The sequence below is a fragment of the Melospiza georgiana genome, chromosome 1 (genome assembly GCF_028018845.1).
Source record: "Melospiza georgiana isolate bMelGeo1 chromosome 1, bMelGeo1.pri, whole genome shotgun sequence".
Lineage (NCBI taxonomy): Eukaryota > Metazoa > Chordata > Aves > Passeriformes > Passerellidae > Melospiza > Melospiza georgiana.
The window spans coordinates 71159765-71182729 of NC_080430.1; the positions used below are offsets into that span (position 1 = coordinate 71159765).

Below are 22965 nucleotides of genomic sequence, written 5' to 3' on the forward strand. Positions count from 1 at the left end.
AGCTCTTTGCATGAGGGATGTTGAGACCTGTAGATGTCTGGTGTTTCTGATTGCTTGGTTATAGTGTTATCCAGAGCAGGACAAGTGCTCTGACCTGCCTCTGCAGAGGACACAATGTGGAATGTGTTAACCCACGCTTCTAATCACAGAATCATAGAATGGTTTGGGTTGAAAGGGACTTTAAAAATCATCTAGTTCCAACCCCCCTGCCACGGATGGGCAGGAACACTTTCCACTAGACCATCCAATCTGGCCTTAAACGTTTCTAGGGATGGTGAATCCACAGCTTCTCTAGGTAACCTGCTCTAGTGTCTCATCACCGTCAGAGTAAAGAATTTATTTCTAGTATCTAATCTAAACCTCCTGTCTCTCAGATTGAGCCCATTGCCCTTTGTTCTGTCACTGTATGCCCTTGTAAAAAGTCAAGTGAGCTTATTCCAGAGGTGTAGTGATCATGTTCCAGCATTCCCTTAAAGAAAGAGGCAGTTGGTATATTGTTTTATTTTAGCACTCAGGGACCCCCTTGAGGGTTCAGGAATAAGTGTGATTGGTAGTGCTCAGATATGCCCTGACATGCCTGGGAGCTTGAATAAATCTTATAGTCTAGGCAGAATAACAAAAGTCCTTCCTCTCAGCTGAAGTCCTGTAAATACTCTTGGTGTGTCCTGAAGGAGATAAGCTACAATTTAATACAAAGTCATTAGTGTTTTCTCCCACTCTGCATTCTTTCATGAGACAGGTTAGAACAAGAATTCGGGATTAGAATTAGAAACAATAACCACAACTCTGTGCAATTAAAAAAAATTCTTAAATTTTCAAAATTTGCCTCTTTTAATTTTAGAGAAGAGAGATGGGGAAGGAGGATTTTAACAGGACACTTTCTATTTGTGATTGGCACATTCCAGCCTTAGGTAGCTTTTCAGAAGTGTCACTGAGCCTACTTCCTTAGAAAACTATGAACCAGCATTGTAAAAAACTCTGAAATTGTTTTATTCCTGATAGCAAGAATGAAACGTATGAATTCTATTGCAGAGGCATCCCATTTGCTGCTGTTCACATTGTTCATGTAATCGCAATTTTGTTTATAATATTTTTCAAAGCCATACCTGAGTGTGTTATTTGCTCAAGTCAATTAGTGGTTATCCTAGGCTGAAACACAAATGCATTTTCTATGAGTCATTAACAAAATCAGCACTAATGGTGATTGCTACAGAAAGTAACTGAAAGGACAAACAAACGGTTGAACGGTTTTCAGTTTAGCAGGTTCAGTTTGGTACATTACTGGACTAAACCCTTTATAAACTCTCATTGGTTTGGCTTGAGGAAGCTTTGTGCTGGCTGTTTCCCACTTTAGCTTTTTTGCTGAAATGCCCCTAAACAAAAATAAGTCCTCCTGTCCTCATCTGTTGATGTGACGACTCAAATTAACACATGGTTTTTGACTAACCTGAAAGAACTTGCCAGGTGCTGGAGGTTTTCTATTTGCATCTCGGTTCACAAATATAAGTTTAGGGTTTTATGTTTAAAAAAAAAATTCTTGGAAATCGTTGATGATATCTTTACATAAATTTAAATAGAGGAGTTTAATGCCAAAAATACAATTCTGCTCTTTTTAAACTTTTTTTTTACAGACCCTTCCCCCTACTCTTTGCTCTTGGAGAGCAGAAATTTTGTAATTTGAGGTTCTTTCCCTCAAGAAAAACTCCTCAACTTTTAAAATCTGACAGTCTAGACTCAGGCTTCCAATGCTAACTAGAAGCTCAGAAATGTATGTACAGCAGCGGCAAAGATGATATTCTGAAAAACGTCTGTAAAAACATTAATGGAAAACCCACTGAACATGAAATAATGAGTAGCATTTTTTGTCCTTCTTATTCTTGTGCAAGCTGTTTTGTGAGTGTTCATTTTATATAAGAATCACTGGACAGTTTCCTTTCACATATAAAGCTTATATTAGTATAGTTAAGATGTAATCAAACTGATTTTTATTCTCAATGACTTCAGAATATCTTCGATCTTTGCAAAGTAGCAGCCTTCTCCATAGGTGCTGCATTTGTGTTGCAGTACTTTTTGCACTTTATCCTGTTCAGAGCCGAAATCATTCTTGATATTGTACAATTCTCGATATTGTATAATTGAATTTGTGTGTGTTCTGCAAAGGTCCTGTTTTCAGTCATTGATCCATTAGCTGACACTTGGCACTTAGAGATATGTCATTCTGCTACTGCAAAATTCTACAAGTTCTTCCAGAAAACCCCAAATGCCAGTTTTTACAAGTTTTGTTAAAATGAAGTTGGAGTTTTAAAAATGAGATTCTGTTTAAGTAGAATAGAAAGAGAGTTTTCCCTATACTAGACTGTTGTGTTCCTGAGCACTGAATGAAATACTGGTTTTAATAGCAAAGATGTAATCATCCTTTTAAAAAACTAATGATGTTGGGAGAGTCTTGTTCTTTAGTCTTACTGACTTTTCCAAATGTGACAAAACTGTTCAGTTTCCAACCTTAGTAAATCAACCTCTAAAATAATTAGAAGTTTGAATATTGACAGAATTCCATTAATATGTTATTGACTGTAGTGTAAAGCTTCGGCATATATATGTATGCACCTGAAATCTGGTTTAATCCCTTGATCTTCACTGCAACAGAACTGGCTTATTAATTCCAGAATCAGTGATGAAAGTGTTGTTGTTTCTCAAACAACAGTGAATTTTAGAAATTTTACTTTACTCTCTCTTGTTTCAGCTTTGACAATCTTGAAATCTGAATACTTACCATAGTTTTGTTAGCTCTCACTGTATCGGTTTAACTGCAGCACTCAGTTTCAGGGCCTGCGAGAGAAATCTAGTTTTGGTGGTTACTCTGCTGAAACAGAAAACAGAAAAGTAAATTATATTTTATTTTACTGGGTTTTTTTGGGACAATGATAACTGATTAAATAACCAAAAGAAATGGAAGCACTGCTTTCATTTGACGGGGGCATCAGTTAGGATCGCCATGTAAGTGATAAGCAAAAAGTCTGGTGTGTGTGTGTTGGAAGGTAGCTGTGTTTGGTGGTAAAGGTGATTGATGAAGAATGGAAAGTGTGTAGTGATTTCAAAGTAAGAAGTGGAAAGTAGTAGTGAATTGAGATGAGCAGAAAAATGCTGTGTTCAGCATCTCATTGCCCTAGGAGCTTGGGTCTGTACCCATTCCATATGTTTGGCATGTTATATTACCTAATAATATACATAGATTCTGTGTAATTAAAAAGGCTGGAGCAATAGATTTTAATTGGGTACTCTGAGGAAAAGTGTGTTTGGAGAGATAAAACATGACTGACATAGTTGTCAGCTGAAGAAATTTTTGAATAAGAATATATATGTAAGAATATGCAATAAATAAAGGGGATGTATTACTTTGTATAGGATTTTAAGTGATGTTTCTCTTTTCATCAGTTTTTAGGCTTTGCAAGCTTTTTCCTTTGTTTCGAATAAAAACCATGTTTTGAAATGAGCTGCTCTGTAGCTCCTAATTTAGTGTATGTAGCTGAAGTTGGCACAATGCCTGTTTTGAGTTGTTCTGTCCTTCCTTCACTGAATAATTTTACAGAATTTTAATTCTTAGGGAACAAAGTGTTCTTAATTTAAAAAGAGGTAAATAAAGACTTCCATGTGGTTGGTGTAAAATTTGTATTTGTCTTTCCATCTTTATTAGTATGTGATTTTGGTTCAACTAGGATGTTGCATCTGCAACTGGATTGAGGTTTATTTAATGAAACTGCTGACTAGAGACTAATTTGGAGCCTGTTGAAATTTTCACAAGAAGCTGGTTTTAACAGTCTTTGATTTAGCTACTCTGTTGTAGTCACTGTTCCAATGATTGTTGCCACCTAACATTTTATGCTTTGCAGTTTGAGAATGGCAAACAAAGTGTTAGGTAAGAAAATAGTGGTGTTTCTGTCTTACTTGCATGCTAGTACCCTATATTAAATGTTGTAGTTAGCTGTTTGTTTGCTTGGCATAAACTGTTCTGCTTGAAAGGTCCCTTTGGGGACCTCCTTTGACAGTACCTGCAGGCTATGTGCACAGGTAAGACGCTAGTGTCTTGGGGCACAGATACACAAATATTATGACCCTGGGTAGTTTTTTTCCAAAAAGAGTCACAAACAGCAGGGTTCAGCAACTGTGTCTTCCTATTGCTGATATGTTTAAAAAAAAGAAAGTCTGTACAGTATGTGTGAGGAAAATCTTAATTCCAGCAATCAATGTAAGAATATCTACACAAAAAATCCCAAGTCTCATGCATGAATACCTGCCTCATACAATCTTGTGGTGATGTTGTATTTCAAGCATCCAATTATGATGAATGGTATTTGATCCTATTATTATAATTATTATTTCAACCAAGAGAAGCAAAACTAGATAGTAGGGTGGGATCCTCAGGAGTTACCAACTCTGGCCAAACAGTGTTTGGCTCAAAGTTGCTGAGAGTTTCAATGTTGATTTTTGTGGGAGATGGGTTAGGTCACTGCACAGTACTTTTGAAATCCCACCTCTAACTATTTTTGAGTTGAGTGTGTGATTATTTCCTCACAGGGAGGAGTCCATCACCACAGCCTTCCAAAAACACAGGTGATATACATCAGTCAAAATACCAAATTCCAGTAACTTGAACCATCTCCTTTCTGAGAAGATGTATTAATAAAGCTAACAGGCTGATGCTGAGCATTTGCAAGCCCAGTAATTAAAAGTGTGCTGTGGGCTTCACTGGAAGTTGTAAGTGCAGAAGATGTCCAGGATCAGGCTTTGGATGAGCCATTGGGACCATGTGTGGTCTCTCATAGGCTGGTTTCATGCTTGCTTGCAGTAGTTGGAACTAACCAGCCATGACAAAAAAAGGAACATTGCGGGTCTTAAATTCGTGTTGGGTGCTACTTCTGCTTTTAGAGTGAGCACAATCTGAAAGCCCCTCTGCACTCAGCCTGTGAAAAGCACTCAGCATGTGCCATGGCCTCTGAAATCTGCGGAACAACTTGCGTCAGTGTGTGCTGGAGGAGAGAACCTTCTGGCATGTACTGCACTCCAGAGCTAACCCATCTCCTGCCCTCAATTTTCAAATTTTCAATGGTATGGAGGTGCTAGAGGTGATGGGGAAAGAATAGCGTGTAAATTTACTTTCGGGTCTCAAGCCCTCATTCTACTGGAGTGACTCAATTGAAGTGATACTAGTGTCCAACATAAAGCTCTCAGATGTGTCATACAAATGCTTATTATCGTAATTAATCTGTCAATATAATCAATTATCCTTGGCTCAGCAGCCTATCAATATAAGTATTGCTGCTACACTTACTTTCTAAATGAATGTGTCTGTACAAGTTGTTTTGGATCAACTTTTGGCTGTGGAGCCCTCCAGGTTTCCCACAATGTTTCTGACTGTTTCTGATTGTTTCCCACAATCTCTCTGACATACTGGTGAAGTTTGTGCACCTTGCAGAGGTGTGTCATGGTGCTGGGGTCTGGATCTCTTGTAAAAAGGCTCTTTGTGCAATGGCAAGTGAAGGAACAAAGTGTATATAGGGGAAATATGGAGGGGTTTCTGAGCCAGCGAAGCAAAGAGGGTGTAGATGATGCTGCCTCAGGTAGCCACACACTTAAGCAATGAAAATTCCTCTTCTTTCCCCAGCTGGCAAATAAAATGCCTGGTAGGTGCAGATTGTGTTCCACCTTTTTGGCAAAGGATCTCTTGTACATAAATATCCGACTTTCTATGTGTGGTGTTGAACATGTGGGATTATTACCGGAGTAATACAGGAGTGTGCATCATTAAAAAAGGATAGATTTAGGTGTATTTTGTAATGGCCCTTTTGCTTGAGTTGTTGTTTTTACAAGTGCATGTGAAGAATTCATAACTCAGCATCTGAGATAATTCAATGGAGTTCCCATGAATAATGTAGTTTTTGTGTGTCTGAGCTGCCGATTGTATTCTGGAAGTCCTATTTGAGAAGTCACCTAAATGTGCTTTGAAAATTATTCCATTTCATAACAGTCATAGGAGCAAAAAAATTTCTGCAAATAAAATGACAGTTGAAATGAACGTTGACAATGCAAAGCAGTAGTGTAGGATTGTAGATGTGTTGTTTTAAATATATCCAGGAACATTTTTAATGCATCAGAAATGGTTATCTAACTTCCCTACTTGATCTGGTAATTTATTATGATAGCTGAGTAAGAAAGAGAGGCTAATTTTGTGGATGAAAAGCACGAGTTTTATGGTTGTCCTTCTTGAAAGTTTCCAAAAATGAAAAAAACAGCATCTATACAACAAACATGTTTCTTTTTTGAAATAAATTTTGTTTGGTTTATCAGCTGGGTAAAGAAAAATGATTGTGTGAGTTTAAAAGAAACTGCATATCACAATTTGAGGCTGTAACATCTGTTCAGAGAAAGGGAAGGGGAGGAGAAGATGCAGCTTAATTTTCCTAGAAATGTAAGAACAATTGTGTTTTTAAAAAAGTTTAGATCTTTTTAGTAAAGATGCTCCTTTTTTTAGAAGCTCACTATTGAGCCTTGGGAGAAGCATGACTAAGCTATATGCTGGTGCCATAGCAATGTGAAAGCAAGTCTTTTTAAATCTGACTGTATAGAGATGATCTCTGTCTGAATGATGGTGTTGCTTCCTCAAAATCTTTAATATTCCACCAGTCTAGAGCAGGACTTGTGCTGTGATGGATGACTGTGTTTAACTTGAATCTTTTCTTCTTATACCTTTTTGCTTCTTTACACAGGGAATGAAGTATCTGTGTATTCCTGCTGCCGACTCACCCTCACAGAATTTGTAAGTATTTTTAAAAGTAAATCACAAAACCTCAGAAATCCCATGATGCCTACTTTAAAATTTGCTGAAAACTCTCATTCTGATCTCTGATGAGTATTACACAAATGTGGGGTCTAATCCGTTAAGAAAACACAGTAACACTTCATTTCACCCTGCTTTTTGTGTGTGTTTGTAGGAGTCTCAGTATGTAAACACTCTTGATTTGTGGCCTTAAACTTCAGGAATTCCTTAGTGAGTCTGGGCCTAATTCGGTCACAGTTTATTCTAGCCACTGTTTTTGTAAATCTTTGTGTTTGGCTCCTCTTTTTTTTTTTTTTAGAGCCAAGTGCAGCCATTAACAAAACAAAATATTTGAAAGAGGTTTGAAGCCTGGTGCCTCAAGGGTTGAAATGAATTCCTCACAGTGGGCCTTCAGAACAAAATCCCTGTATGCAAACTACCCCTGTGATAATCTGCTGGGGACTTCTTGAACCTGCCTGAGAAGTCCCTGCTGCTCTTAGTATAAGCTGGCGTGGCAGGGAGTTTTCTGCCCTGCAGTGACTCTCACCTTGAGGACATAGATACTGCAGCTAGGGTATCATTGCTCATTCTCATCTCTGCTAAAGTTCATGTAATGCTAATTGATTTACCCCTGGTTTTAATTGAGCATGGCAAGTCTTGAGTCCAAAGAGAAATCAAAACAAAAGAACTTGGATGGTGACCAGCTCTTCTAGAGCTCACTGTTTATGTTGGGGAGAGGTGAGGGGGGTTTCAGCCACATCCTGCTACCAATTTTTGGTAGAGAAACAAGTAGTAGAAAGAGACCTGCTAGGTACGGAAGGAAGTGCAGCACTTCTTTTCTCTTGTATCACAGCAATTTTCTGGCTCATGCTTTTGGGGGATATTTTTAGAACATGTGTTTCTCATACTCTAGAAAGATTCCAGTGTGGCACTTGATGTGAGATGATTTGCCTTTTCATTCTGCATTTCTGTCATGATTTTAGGGGAAGGGAAAAAAAAAAGCACCACACCCCACCCGCAATAAAAAACAACCTAATCCCCTAAATTTCAGGTCTGTAATGAGAAGGCAGAGAGCTAATGCTTTTGTCATGGACAACTTCCATGGCCTTAATATTTAGAATTTAAAAAAATACATTTAAAGAAGTATCATTTTGGGAAGGAAAGCTAATATGAGGTTAGAGGAAAATATTCACATGTCATTAATTGCTCATTGGCATTTTTGACAACATTTTCTAAATCTACTTCCTTGTTAATAGAGATCAATTGGGAATGGAAAGAGAAATGGTGGCATTTATGATGAACATTAATCAATGTACAGTTCCCTCACTGTTAAATATCAAGGAGTTACACTGTAAAACCAGCTCCTGTGCTCGAGCTGTCTGGCACAGTACCAAGGCTCTTAAGGCTTCAGTAAGAAGATAGAATATTTGCATGAGTATTGTTTCTGTTACACTGCAGGCATCTAAAATACTTGCTTTGGTATCAGGTGGTTGCAAGCAAACGTCATTACTTCTAATACTGATACATTCAATCACTTAAAATAAAACTTGATGAGTAACTGATTTTTCTTCTTTTATACAGTCCAGGCCTTCAAGTAAAATCAAATCATGATGCTCAGAAATAGCCCCATCGCTTGCTTTGCACATGCAGTCTTCTGAAAGAAAGAGGAAGTTGTTTTTGTTCAGCCTGTGAGGACTGGATGCTGTTTTATCTAGGAGTGGTTAACCATACTGCCTGTGCCCACTGTGGAGGGAGGGATAGCTAGGGAACAGGAAGGGAATTGCTCCCTCTGTAACATCTTTGCATGTCAACTCTCTTCTTCTTAAAAAGGGATTTTGTTGGTTTCTTTGTAGGGAGAAAAAAACAATCAACCAAGCAGCATCCTGTATTGCAGGTCCTTGTGTTCTCTTAGCAATGAGCCCTGTCAGGCACAACTGATGGGGTGCACTCTGCTCTCTTGTCTGTTTCCCAACAGCAAGGACCAACTGGAAGCCTTTTACCCACTGAATTTTGGGACTGTGAGCTCTTAGTGCACTTCAGCTCAGTTTTTCTGAAGGGAACCTCTGGTTTCTTGTGTGCATAATACACATTTAGTCCTAGAAAACTTGTTTAGTGGAGTTCTTTTCCTCAGAGGGATGACTTGCCAGGGAAATACAGCAGGGATTCCCCTGTTAGCATGTGGGTGTTCACTAAAGTGTCTCAAAAGCTTTATTTTACTCCCCTCTTCTGCCCCTAGCAAGCATAGGGAGAAAGCAATTGCTTTTCAGACTCAAGGTACTTCGTAGATGTTAAATCAATGTTTTCCCTGGTCTGTGAGAATTTTACCTTGGGCCAGTAACTGCTCCAGAAATGTCATCCTCTATAGAAGTCATCACTAAAAAGTTATTTCTATAGAAATAAAATCTTCCCTTCCTGCCTTGTTCCAGTTAATTGTCTTTGGCTGCCTGTTTCTAAGGAATAAACCTCCAACAGTCAGGTGGTTAGTGGTGATAATGCAGAAGCCAGATGACCTATTAAGAGGAGAAAATTTTGGTAGATTTTTTTTTTCTTTTACATCATCAAAGGAAAGAAACATCAAGATGCTTCATCCTATCTGATTTGGATGTCTTCTTAACCTTTGTAAATCTTTGCAGAAGTCTAACTAGCAACAAATAAAAATATAACTCTGGTATCATAACTCTGCTCTTGGTCTAGTTTTGAATTATGCTGCGTGCTAATGCGTAAGTGCAGATAACTTCTACAGCATCCTGGTAGGGGTGTTGTACTGGTGCTTCTTCCTCTGGTGTTTTCCCACTGTAAAGATGATGCAGTTCAGGACTCAGCTTTCAGCTGGGAGATGCAAGAGCCAGATATCATATAATAAATTGTCCTGAAGTCCAACAAATGGGCTGCAAATCAACACATTTGTCAAGTGCTTTCCTGTTAGAGATGATAGTCAACTGCTCTGTGGTTAGTGTAAGACTTACCATTGTTCTTTGTGTCTGGCACTTGTCACACAGCTAACTGGTCCTCAATGTTAGTTTTCATCTCAATATGGTGTTACCATAACCTTGAAAATTAGTTTAGGCAACTGTGTCTGCTGCACCAGAAGAGACCCTGATGCCATAGGGCTGTGGAGGAGTACATAATCTCCTTTTCTCTGGCTCAAGGTGAGGAGGGGCCAGCGTGCTATAGAGCAGCACTAATTCTAGATGTGAGTATTTCTCTTCTCATTTTCATGAGTGCTTGTAAACACACTTGAAAGCACATCATCAGACTGAGCATCAGCAGTGAGGAAGGGTGAAGAAAACTAGGTGAATGGAGTTCACAATGTTTAGTACCTTGCAAAGGTGTTACATGCTCAGTCACAGATATTTTTCAAACCAGTCTTGAAAGTGTCTTACCAAAACTTGTGTGAGACCATTGAAACAAATTCACTGGTGCATGAAGCTGCCCTCCTGGCCAGATTTTCTAGAGAGAAAAAGAAAAGATGAGAAGATCAGGTCAGATAATACAGACCTAACCAAGCTGCATCTGAGTGAGTGCTTTCAATCTCAGCTGAGCTCTTCATGGTGCAATAACAAAGCCTCTTGCACACATAGCCAGAGATCTCATTTGTCCTCTAAGTTTGTTTATGTGAAACCTCCTGTGCTCCCCTGGCAGACCTGAGCACCATTATTTGTTAGAACTCAGCCAGCAACAGTGGTTTGGCGTGGCAGTCCGAGCACACATGCATTTGTAAGGCTTTGTCTTCATTTACCCACATGCTTCATCAGTTCCTTGAGAAGCATAAAAGCCTGAGTTGATCTGCTGTCCTAAGGCTTGGGAGTGCATTGTGCTTTGAGATTTTCCGAATAAGCTGCTCAGGTCTTCTCTAGCTATGGTTTCCATGTTGTATCCAGTGATGCAGGAACTGCATTGGAGAGGGAGTCCCATGCTTGGGATCTTCTTTTTGTTTATTCCAGTTAGATATCCTTGCCTTTGCAAGTTCTGCAGGCAGGGACACTGTTGCATCAGTGTTGTCCTTCAGGACAGGAGTGTTTACAGTATCAGCAGCTGCACTGTTAGGCAGGAAGGGAAGCTTCCTTTTATGTGGGTATTCCTGATTTTTGTGTGGCTGCTGGTGCTGGGCTGAGGTTTTTTTTCTTTTACCCTTGTGGTGTAATATTCACCCAGAAAGGGGAAACATCTTGAATACAGGACGTTGTGTTTCATGGGTGTTGAGCGCAGTGTGCTTTCAGGTTTGACCTTGCCAGCAGGCCTGGCAATGACTGCCCCCTAAGAGCCTCCTTCCTCTGCCTGTGTTGCCTCCACTGCTACTGCTTGTGAGCTTGAATTGCAAGAGCACTCAAAGGCCACTGTGAAATCTAGCTCTGCTGAGCTAAGAGGTGCTGCTTGCACCTGGGGTAAACTGCAGGCAGCTCCAAAGGCTTCGCAGGTGGAAAGGCAGGGCAAGCAACTTGGAACTGGGATGCAAAGAGGCAGTGCTGCATCTTCACCCAGATGATGACAGCTGCCTGCTTGCTGTCCTTCACTGTGCCCCATTTAAAATGAAAGGGGCTTGTGTAAAGGATAGTGAGATTATAAACTCTAAAGTTTGCAGATGGAATCTTCTCTAGGTTTTCTCCTCAACCGCTTTAAAACAGGCGAGCTGTAGGCTGACACCTTGAATACAGGCAGAAGGGATGCTCCTGTCTGAAAGGAGAAGACTGGAAGGAGCTTAAGAAAACAGGGCTTGAATTGAGAATTTTTTCATAGCAGAGACTAAAGGGAGTGATTTCACGTAGCCAAGCAGAAAGTCTTAATGCTTAGACATACCCTAGCACATGGCTTGAAGGAGCAGGTAGAGTTAAAATTAAGCATGAGTTTGGGTAGCAGGTAGTGTCTCTTTGTGAGAGACATTATGTCTGGAGAGCTGCTCATGCAGTTGTGCTGAGTTCCACCTGACATCTGAGCACACAAGGACATGTGAGGTCAAGTCACTGCTTTTAAGAAGAATCAAACACAAACCGAAATACAGACTTGGCAATCATCAGAATAGAGTTTATCACACTGTAGTGCCTAAAATACCAGTTTCTTACTTGGATAGAGTGGCAAATAACTTATGCTAGTGAGTTCTGTGTTTCATTGGCGGACAATAACTTTTACTTTGTAAGACCTATATTCAGTTCTAAATTCTAGAAATGGCGTGAGGTGAGCTTTCGGATATATTTCTTTCTTTCTAAGTAGTGATTTTACTAAAGGTAGCACTTTCTTTATCTTCCTTCTGCTTTTGTTTTCAGAGCAAGGCATTTCAGAGAGAGCATCAAATTTATCCATGAGTGCCGGCTCACAGGTGAAGGCTGCTTAGTTCACTGGTATGTATACTGCTCACTAAAAAAACTTTTTAAGGGTTTCTCTACCTTGATTTGGATGTTCATATTTTAATAAATTAGTGGTCATCTCCCCTCTGCAGCAACATCCTCTTGGACTGAATTGACCCCTTTATTCAAAAAGCCCCAGAAGATTTGCAAATGCTATTAAAGCCTTATGCTAGGACTTTGGAGTCTCTGGGGTGGGCAGCTGCTTGGAGAGGAAAGGAGCCCAAGAAATCTTCTTGACTTTCTCTTATCAAATATTTTTGTAGGATTTATTTGACTAGGAATGTGTTGGCTGAAGACATACTCATCATTTTAGTCACTGTATTTCTAAATGTGATTTTCATAGTCCTAAGAATTTGATTAGTTTCTCTAACTGCTGTTTTGGTGACTTCAGAATTGTTAAAAAAACCTGTCTGAACAGAAATTAATTTTTTTCCTCTTTCTTTTCTTTAAACTGCTGAGGCATTCAAATGTTGCATTTGTTAATAGCAAGACCCTGATTGGGAGATGCTCCTGGGACTGTAAAGAATAGAAAAGGAAATCCCACCCTGGGTTTTTTCTTGCTCTCTGCTATTGGTTGTGGTGTTTGTGCTGTATGTCCAAAGGACATATCTGAGTCTATATCTGGAATCAGAGTCATCTCATGATTTGAACACTGGACTTGTACACAGACCCTGAGTATAAATCCTCACTTTCCTATTGACTCATGACAGGGCTATGCATGAGCCATTTGGTCAATCTTGATGTATGGAAAACAGGAATAAGTGGTCTGAATACTAATAGATTTTAAAAAACATATATTTAAATTTGTGAAGTATGCAGAAATATAAAATGGTGAAAGAGTCTGGTAACTCTATATTTTTACTGTGGTAAATATAACTCTAACACATTCTTTATACTGTCAATAGAAATGATTCTGAGTTTGTCCAGTGTTGTCCAACTAGGCATAATGAATGATTCTTACTCTATCCCAGCTTTTCATCTAGGGAAACTGGAGTCCTGAGAGTTTAAGCTGCACCATGCAGTCTATAGCAGAAAGAGGAACTCAAGCAACCAGACATATGTATCTCTTACTGGTTCAGTTAAAGTTCATTTTGTCCCCATGAAATTGCAGCCTTTATTCATGATGGAGAGGAAACAGTCTTATTTTACTGCTCTCATCTTTATAAACAGAAGAAAGTGGGTGACTTACTTCTGCCTTTTTAAAACCCGAATTTAACTTAGAATGTGTGCACTGTCCCCTGCTTTTGTGACTACTTCATGCTTATTTTTTCCTTTTCAGCCTCATAGGAATTACCACTCAAAACCCACTTTCTTTATCGTGTAGAATTTTTTCTACTGCATTTATAAAAGTAGCACCAAGACCATTTAACTCAAATATGATGGTATTTCTTCCTCATGGCAAGCAACACAGCAGTCTGTGATGTTGAGAAGTGATGCTTTTAGCTGTGACAGTGAAGTACAGCACTGCTTCAGTGTATTGCACCCCTTTTCCATGCAGCCTTGCAGGTGTCTCCAGGAGTGTCACACTGGTGGTTGCCTACATCATGACCATCACAGACTTTGGCTGGGAAGATGCGCTGTCAGTTGTCCGCGCGGCGAGGTCCTGTGCCAATCCAAACATGGGCTTCCAGAGACAGCTGCAGGAATTCGAAAAGCATGATGTTGATCAGGTAAATGAACTACAACAAAGAACTGGGAAACACAACTCCAAGTCAGATCATGAGCTACTTCTCACTATTTTGTGGTCTGTGTGGTTTATCTGACTCCCTGTTTTTACTTTGACGGAATGGCTTATTAGGCCAGCCAGTTCTACTAAGGAGATACAGATAGATCTGAAGGTATCAGGGAATGCTGGGTGGGAGAAGGGATCAAGCACAGCATCTAAACACCTCCTGCCCAACTATGCTGTCTGGTGGTTGTTTCATGTGAGCTAAGACGCAGTTGAAGATTAACACCTTTAGAGGGGTAAAAGGTAAAGGGTGAGTTCTCAGAACATAGGTAAAAGGCCAACCTATAACTACCAGTTGTATAAAAGTAGTGAGTTTCCTCCCAACACATTCATTTGGAATAGCAGGAAAGAAATCATCATCACAAATCTTTCATGTCCAGGAGTTTAACTAAGTCCTCATTATCATTTGTGTGTTGTGACCCCCCTCCCACCTTCTGTGGCTAGGACTTGATAAATTTTTTGAGGTTTAGGGCAGCCTCAGATCTGAACCTTTTTTTTCTTACGAGCCTTTTGAAGGTTTTGTAGGACTAGGAGAACCAATGAAAGGGTAGGATAGCTAAAGGGGTTTCATAAAATAAAAATTAGTTTCTTACTCCCAAAAAAACCCATCCTACGCAAAAGACCTGCTCCCTGTGGGTGATTGGTGACTTCCACTTACGTTACCAACCTGCTGTGGCCGTCCCTTCCATTTTCCATTGCTCAGCATGCTGTTGTTGTTGTGTGGGCTTTTGTGCCTGTTGTGCTTATTAAAAATAACAACAGAGGTGAACCAAAGTCAGAAAGAAAAATACACAAGACAAAGGATGTTGGTTTTTTTATTCCATCCCTGTCATTCTGCTGCAGAAAGCTCAGAGTTTAGAAATTACCATTTGTTTTGCGTGATGCAGCTAGCAACTGTAAATATTTGTGTTTTTTTAATATGTAACTGAATGTTTCCTGGATCATTTGGAACTGGTGTAAATGGTAGAATAACTGATTTTTAAGAGACAAAAGTCAGAGAGGGACTTTCCAGACTTGTCTCCTTCCTCCCTTACAGTCATTTCTACTCTAATTGGTTTGGTCTAACAGCAATGACAATTAAGGCTGTATGCAAATAGCCTGATAAAGACAGTAACGTCTCTCTTTTTTCATCCACCATGGACTGTGCATTCTGTCTTTATTCACTGAGGGGGAGGCAGTAGGTTGCAAAAAGAAGTATCCACCTGTATTCACTGGCTGGACTGTAGTTTCTTAGTCTCTTAAGAGCAACCACATCCTCAGCAGGTGTCTGTTTACACACCTGATTTCGGTGGAATGATGCCATCTGCCAAGGGCGTGAACTTTTTTCAGATTTCAGCAGCATTTGGTGTTTTGCTGTTCCACTAAAGGGTGGTGGTATCCTGTGGCCTTTCTGGAATGTTGTCCTCTAGATCTTAAAGGTCCTAAAGGATGAGGTTTAGTCATTAAGGTCATGACATAGTTTGCACCGGTTCCAAACTTCCACATGGTAGCCTGAGGCTACAGATTTGCCTGAGAACCTCTTTAAGGAATGGGAGGAAGTATCTGTGTTGAGGTCTTGTCTCCCAGTATCCTAGTAAATTACCTTTATGGATCAAGCTATTTCATGAGCCCCAAACACAACAAAGCTATGAAGGTTAAGGTTTGGAAAATATTATTATCCTCACTGGGACACAACAGTTGGAGTCTGTGTTTACTAGCTGCTTCTGCAGGTGAGCTCAACAAAATTGTCAGGAATTGGACAGTTCCTCAGCTGGAATTGTCCTCATCTGGACTCAAATTCTCCAGCAGGCAAGGAAGTGTCAGAGCTGAATGGATAGGGAAAGCGAACATGTGAAATTTCCACTCTTTCCTATGAGACAGAGTTATCTGTTGGCAGGTCCAAATCAAGAAAAAAGAGTGGAGGATTTATACAATATGCACTTATGGAGCATGTTGGAATACAGGTATCTTGTGGTAAAAAAAATGGGGGTTTAAAATGAGATATCATGACAAAAGAATGAATTTGTGTTATCAGACACAAAGATACTGCCTCAACCTCTGAGAGCACCTGAGCTGAAAACTGCTGGAAGCTGAGGAAATGGCCAGGGAAAAGGTCCCAGCATTATTGCCCTGCTGTTGCTTGATTCTTTCCTCATCAGTTATATCTGGTTACTCTCAAAGCAGGATACAGATGGACTGACCATCAGCTGGGCCTGGTACATATGTTACCATGTACCAAATTCAGTCATTCATATCAGTAGCATATGGGGTCCTACTCTATAGCTTGTAAAACTCAGAAACTATTTCTTTCTGGAAGACACCTATCAGGATATACACACTACACTTTTTACTACTGGTTTTTGTGGGCTCATAATAAAAAACCTGTAAGAGTGGTTCACTTTTTGATCTTCAACCTTCTTGCAGCCTGTCGTGACTTGGGCAAGTTGGCTGATCATATTGGTTTCCATGCTAATTCCTCTTATTGTTTGTGTATGCAGCAGGAACTGGGAGATTTCAAGTCCAGGATGTCCTTTCCCAGCAGGTGTTCCTTACTCTGTATTAGTCCAGTCAGCCAAGTTGTTCCACAGATGTGTCATTTCAGGACATGTAAGGGGTCTCAGTGATTTCAAATATGTGTTTCTTTGCTGTGCATTCCGTGCTGCTGTTGAAGGTCATGCAATATTTTCAGTGCTTTTCTTTAAACTATATATGATCCTAAAGGTTACTTAAATTCTGTAGGACAGGAAGAAGAATTACTTCTCCGTCCATTTCATGTTACTGTTTCATAATTTTGTATATGTCTTTTCAATTTCTCCAGTTCAGGCAGTGGCTGAAAGAAGAATATGGGGAAAACTCTTCTCAGGATCTGCAAGAAGCCAAAAATCTTCTGAGCAAATACAAAGAGCAGGCAGAGTTGCATCAGACTACTGGAGGAAGGCAGTGGAATAACAACTTCTCATCTGTGCCATCACTCTCATACAGCAACTACACAACAGAGACCTAGTTGCAAGAGGCCGATTTTTTTTTCTTTCTACTTTTGCAAAACATCTTGCCATGTTTTCCATCCCACCTTCAAGACTTTCAGCAGTAAGCCATGCAAACTGTTGATTTATAGAAAGCTTCTTGATGACATTATGTGTGTGTGTGTATGAGTGTGTTTCACACAGTTTGGTAATTCAGGCAGGATCAAGCTCTGTTTGTGCCCAGAGACAGGATCCAGTGACTGTGGCTGAGGCAGTCTGTCTGCCAGCCACACCTATGTCCCCTTCTGCCCACATTGCCTGGCATTTGCTGTGAGGTTAGCTCAACTCCTCTTGTTGTAGGCTAGCAAAGGGCTTGGAGAGATGAAGTCTGGTGATTCAAGCTGTGGCAGTTTGGCATCTCTGCACTCTTAGTGTGGCCAAGGTGTTACTGCACCTGAAGAAGGGAACTCAAGTCTGGGTCTCTGCTGCTCCTGCTCACAGTCCATTGGCAAGTAATAGTGTGGAGGTGGGTGTGAACTTGAGTGCAGGCTGAAAGCTGGAGCAGATGAGACAGGGGCCCAAGTAGCTTTCCCCCAGCAGTGGCATCTAGGAGAGAAGTGGGACAGACAGCTCTGAGTAATAACACCTTCAACCGCCACAGTTGTCTTTGCTTCAGTGCCCGTGAGACTGAGCTGTCGGCAGAGCTGCCACAGACCAAGAGCACCCAGGCTGTTACCACAGCTCAGCTGATGTGCAGTGATTTAAGCCGTGCTCCCTTGACTGTGCATCTGGTCTCCCAGCATAAGCTTTTCTGGAGAACAGTTTCTCATGTCTCCAGAGCCACTGACCTTCATTCCCCACGGAACACGTGCCTCCTCAGCACGCGCCCCTGCGCACGCGATAGCGCGTCTCCAAAGAGTGGGCTCGGTGTGAGTGCCAGCACCTGTTTCTTTGCTTGTGCTGTGGTTTGCTCTTTGACTTCAGCTACCTCAAAAATGCTGTTCTTGTCATTGTGGTTGTAGATGCAACCTTGAAAATTGCCTTGTGTAATCTTAATCTAACACTGAGTGAAGTAAGTGGGTGCGTGTGTGTGCGAGAGTGCGTGTGCACGAATATTTCAAAATGTCTGTATTTGAGAAGTTTATTGTTTTCTTTTAAAATTGCCCATATTTCTCACTGGTTTAAAGATTGAGTTCTTGGAATTCAACTTTCCTGCCATTTAAGCACCACTATATATTTTGCTGTGATCAGATTTATGGGAATGCTTTTGTACAATATATTTTAAACTAGGTTGAAACTAGCAGCCATACTCCGCTCTTGGTAACGCTGTGTTTTTCTGGAATGGAGCCATTGCCTGACTGAAGCAGCTTGTAAGAGTGTCATTTCAAACATGTCACTAGGGATGCTGGGCAATGTATTGATTTCTGATGGTGTAATTCAGGGTGGCCCTGATGCCAAGATCAGGATTTCTTGTCTTTGACTTGGAGGATGGAAGGCCTGCTTTTCTTCTAGATTCTAGATTCTTCTTTCTAGATTCTAGAAAATAAAAAGTACCACCCAAACAGCCAAGATAAAAAGCTAAAATCAAACCCTTCATTTGTTCAAGTGTGGTGTGTATCATGCTAAAAGCTGAGCATTGAGTGAGAAGCAATCAGCATACTAAATAGTATCCAAATTATGTCTCTTTCAATTTCTTTGGTACTCTGGCCTCTCATTCCTTCACAAGATTCCTCTACATGTGATTTCCTGCTTGCAGGTGGCAGTGAATTCTTTGGATGGGAGCAAGGCTTTTGGGTCAAGTAAACTCTGGCTGTTAAATATCTTTTGTTAAGTATCATGAAAAAAATATGTTATGGCTTGTGAAATACTGGCTTTCATATCAGTAATTGCCTAAAAGGAAAAAAGGGAATGGGGTGGAACTGACCTGTCCATTTCATCTGAGGCCAAGCCTGCATCAGGGTTCTCATTGCAGTAAGTGCTTGAAGTGTACTGAGCACAATGAGAGCAGGATAATCGAATCTTTGTTGCAGTAAGGGATGTTGCTGGATTTGGGAAGAGTGCTGGAACTGACCTTGTTTTCAAGCTTGCAGCTAAATGAACCACTGCCTGTTTGGTATATCCAGCAGTTGCTCTGTGATTGCCTGGTAAGAGGGGTATTTAGCTGTTCTGAAGATGTTGATCTGCAAATAATAGTCTGGTTAACAGTTCCAGCCCAGCAGTGTCCACATTGGCAGTCCATTGTGTGCTCTGAGGTTAGATATAAAAATTGGAAAATGTTTTCCTCGGTAACAGGGTCTGACACACGTTCAGGATGCGGGTCCATTTGTTCAACCCTCTACTCATGGTAGGATACAGAGGGCAGCGTCAGCCCATCTCCAAAGGGCAGCTTTGTCAGAAATATTCTGCCTATGGTCTTGCAGGTATCCAGCCAGTCCTTCCTGTAGCTGGCTGCCAATGTTGTGTATCCTATAACACTCCTGGCACTCTTGTCCTTTCAGCAGTAACGCTGTGGGTGTTGGTAAGCTGGCAGTTCTTTTATTGTTCTGACACATAGAAGGCAGAATGGGAGATATCTGTTAATTTTCATGTGTCCTAGATTATCTGCACTGGTTTTTTTTAATAGTTTGGTTATCTCCAAAGAGTCAGTCCCTTGAACAGGATTTTTTTTTGGAACTGAGTTTGGCTTTAAGGCCACATAGCCAACATCAGCGTGTGTTATGCTGCAGCTCCAAAGCAGATACAGGGTAAGCTGGGAAGACGGAGGGAATGCCATATTGTCAGTGAGTGGAAGTGCTTCTCTCTTTTTGAAAGGCAAAGGGGTATTTTCTGCAGTCTCCACCTTCAACATCTTGTGCAGTGTTCTTTGTGTACTGCATACTGCAGGTAAGAGCAGTATAAGAGCAACAGCAGTCTAAGGAAACTTGAATCTGGTTTGTCCACATAGAGAGCAGAATGAAGAGAGAGCTACAGTCCTCACCTTTAGCCTTTTGGAGAGGGAGAGGAGCTAATGCAGGCTGAGAATGTGACATGATTTGTCTTCCAACCAGCCTTTCAGTGGCAATTTGTAGGACTTTCCAGCTATCTGGAACATGACTAGACCCAATTCACCTCTTAGTAGTTGGCCTTTGTAGTGTAGATGATGCATTCAGTTATTTTGTTTCTGTACTTCAAAACACTGTCCTCATTTTGATGTTCACTGGAAAATGTATAAAGTTTATAACACCTTATTGGATATTCAGATTTGAAATGTATAATCGATTTTTTTTGGGCTAAACTTGATATCCATGTGTGATTATAAGCAAATGTCTAGTGTTTTAGAATGTAGGTAATGGGTAAATGCATTAATAGTATTTATTACTAAGTTTTTTAACCTGGAAAAAGTTGCTTCCTTACATTTTGTGGTTGAGTGGGAAGATATGGCAAATCATATCTGTTTTTTAAAAGGGATAATGACTTTGGTTGCTATAATGGCCACCACCTATAAAGATGTCAGTGAAAAATTATAGCAATTATTCCACTAGTTTAAAGATTCTGAATCTGGTAAGCTTTTTGATTCTCTGTCTTCCTCTTCCTGGGCATCTTAGTGAAGCCTTGATTGCTTTTTCCAAATGTTTGTATTTAATACGTTCTACAATTTTTTTATAAATAAAATTAAATGTTAACACCTGATCTGCTTTTGTATTTCTTGAAATCAATGGTAGTGTCCAGAAGGTTTCTACTCACTGTTTGCATCCCTGCAGGTACATTAAGAGTACAAGACGAACTCATTTTTCTGTTTCAATTACTTTTTTCTCCTGCACACAGACTTCTTGAAACTACCCCTCTTTTCACCGACTACTTCCAGGTGAGTTCAAGAATCTTCAGCACAGGCACCTCTTGATAGTCTCCCAGGAGGGTCTTGCATGTCTTGCTGATTGTTGCTGGCTATCATTGAACAGGGTATGTGGTGAATCCTATGTTTTTTATTATTTCAAAATACCTTCTTTTCCATAGCACACTGATTTAGGGCTTAACCAGCTGTAAAACTTACCTAGTTTTCAGGCTAGTTTTCAGTGTTCAAGGCTCTCAGTAGCTGTCTGTCAGAGGAAGTTTGATGTAAGTGGCAGATGATTCTCAGGGGAAAACATTAAAAAACTTAGAGTGTAAGGGAGGAAATGCCCCATTCAAATTCACACAGATAACTCACTGAATTTCTGGTTTGACGCTACCTCTGCTTAGAGAGGCAATTGGAAAAAAAAAATCCAAACCTAAGCCAAAAAAGCCCACCAACCTGAGATTATTATCAGTCAGATCATAGCCAGATCTCATGTCCATTTTGAACATTGCTGAAGGCTGAACTGTTTTTGCAGTGGGACTCGCTTATCATGAAGGCAGAATTAGATGCTCAGGCACAGTGAGTTCTGAGTCTTGTCTTTTTTCCCTCTCCTTCCTCTCCCAGCATTTGTTATTTTATATACTATTGGGAATGTGTGGATGGTGGTTCCTAAGGAATCTTGGGCATTCAACTAATCAGTAATACCTTCCACTAGAATAAAGTAGGTGTGTCTGCAGATAGCTCTGAAGTGATAGATGCCTCTTGTTCAAATACATTTCATAATACATAATTCATAATTCATCTTCAGCGTAAATGGGACGGCTCGGATTTTATTAATGTGTGTTTCAGTCCTCTTCATGTCTTTAAATTCAATACAGCCTGCTATGTGACACTTGAATTAGTAGTGTGATTACCTTCTTTCTGCCATCTGTTATCCATAGAAGTGTCATAAACATATGTGCTACAACACTACAACACTGATGAGACAGAAAACATGCTTAAAGTATAATGCCTTCTGATCTAGGGAAACCTCATAAGCTTTAGAGAAGAGTTCTCCTCTGCCTAAAGGAAAACAACCATTTCCAAATGAAAAATGCTTTACTGCTTAATCTTCCTTTTGACCACTTAGTACTTTTCAAGGGTAATTTTTAACCAAATCTCATGCAAAAATTGTGCTGGGACCATGGCTCTACATTGCTGTTCCTGACCGTGTATCTCATTCCCTCTAGGGTTTTGTGGAACTGTTGTGAGTTCTGGAAAGTGGCAGTTTTGATCTGATTCCTGGAGTCCTGTCCTCCCATGCAGTCAGCTGAGGGAAGTAGAGGGTAAACCTGCATGTCCTTAGATGTGCTTATAACCTGATAAGGGGTTTTGGCTTTGCCAGCAAATTATGAGAGTCCTTCCACCTCCGCAAGAAGATTGCATTGGCAGGAGGAAAATGATGATGGTCTGTAGAAAATATTACCATGAGGGAGATGATGTTGCACTGTGCAGTGTTTTTGTAGATACCCCTGGAGACACCATGCACTTGACAGGAACAGCTAATTTCATACTTTGTTCCCAGCAGAGCTTTAAATGTGGGTCTTGTTTTCCATGTGGCCCAGCCCCTGTACTTAACTATTTCATTGCTACATTTAGGTGTTCTGTCCAATATTATTATTCTGCTCTCAGTCAAGGAAAAATTCTTTATATATTTGAATGTGTGCTTTGTTCTAGTGAATTATGCCAGCTGCATTTCACCAAATCTGAGAGGCTTGTGAGTAGCTACAGGTGACTTCCTGTAGTCACTACATGTGACTTCCTGTAGTTTTCCATGTAGTTTCTAGTGTAAATACTAGGAATGGGCATTAGTGAAGTGTGAGCAAGAGGTGTCATTTTGCCATTGAGCAGCTGCATAGCTCACTCCCGAGACTGAGCTGTTGTAGGAGACTTGGTTCTGCCCATGTGAGCCAAACACATCTGCAGTGAACCAGGACTAAAACTCACTTGTAAGCAGCCTCAAAAAGTGGGATTTTCAGCCAGACCTGAGCCCAGTTTCCATTTCATATGAGACAATTATGAATGTGCAGGTTTGTATCCTCCATGATTTATTGAACTATGAGTAGAGAGATAAAAACCAATACACTGAAGCTACTTTCTTAAGTTGTTTGATTGGTCATTATTCATACAGGCATAGACAACACAGTGTTAGACCTGGGAGAAGACATTTACAAATTGACCTTTTGAACGTCTGAGTTCTGATTCTCCTTTTCCCCTTCTTTGCCTGGAAGCAACTGAGTTTTTATTTAATTTGTCAGCAGATAATACAGTGAATGGGATTTTTG

General features: G+C 40.3%; 1 protein-coding gene across 1 annotated transcript in view; it reads left to right on the plus strand.

Annotated features, from left to right (window-relative positions):
- Positions 1 to 20494, plus strand: part of DUSP22 (dual specificity phosphatase 22) — a 43232-nt gene extending 22738 nt beyond the window's left edge. Inside the window, exons 4-7 of the mRNA XM_058038620.1 lie at positions 6765 to 6814; positions 12076 to 12150; positions 13655 to 13826; positions 16683 to 20494. Coding sequence (XP_057894603.1) covers positions 6765 to 6814; positions 12076 to 12150; positions 13655 to 13826; positions 16683 to 16868 — 483 coding nt within the window. The 3' untranslated portion in view covers positions 16869 to 20494. The remainder of the gene's footprint in view (positions 1 to 6764; positions 6815 to 12075; positions 12151 to 13654; positions 13827 to 16682) is intronic.
- Positions 20495 to 22965: the final 2471 nt, after the last annotated feature.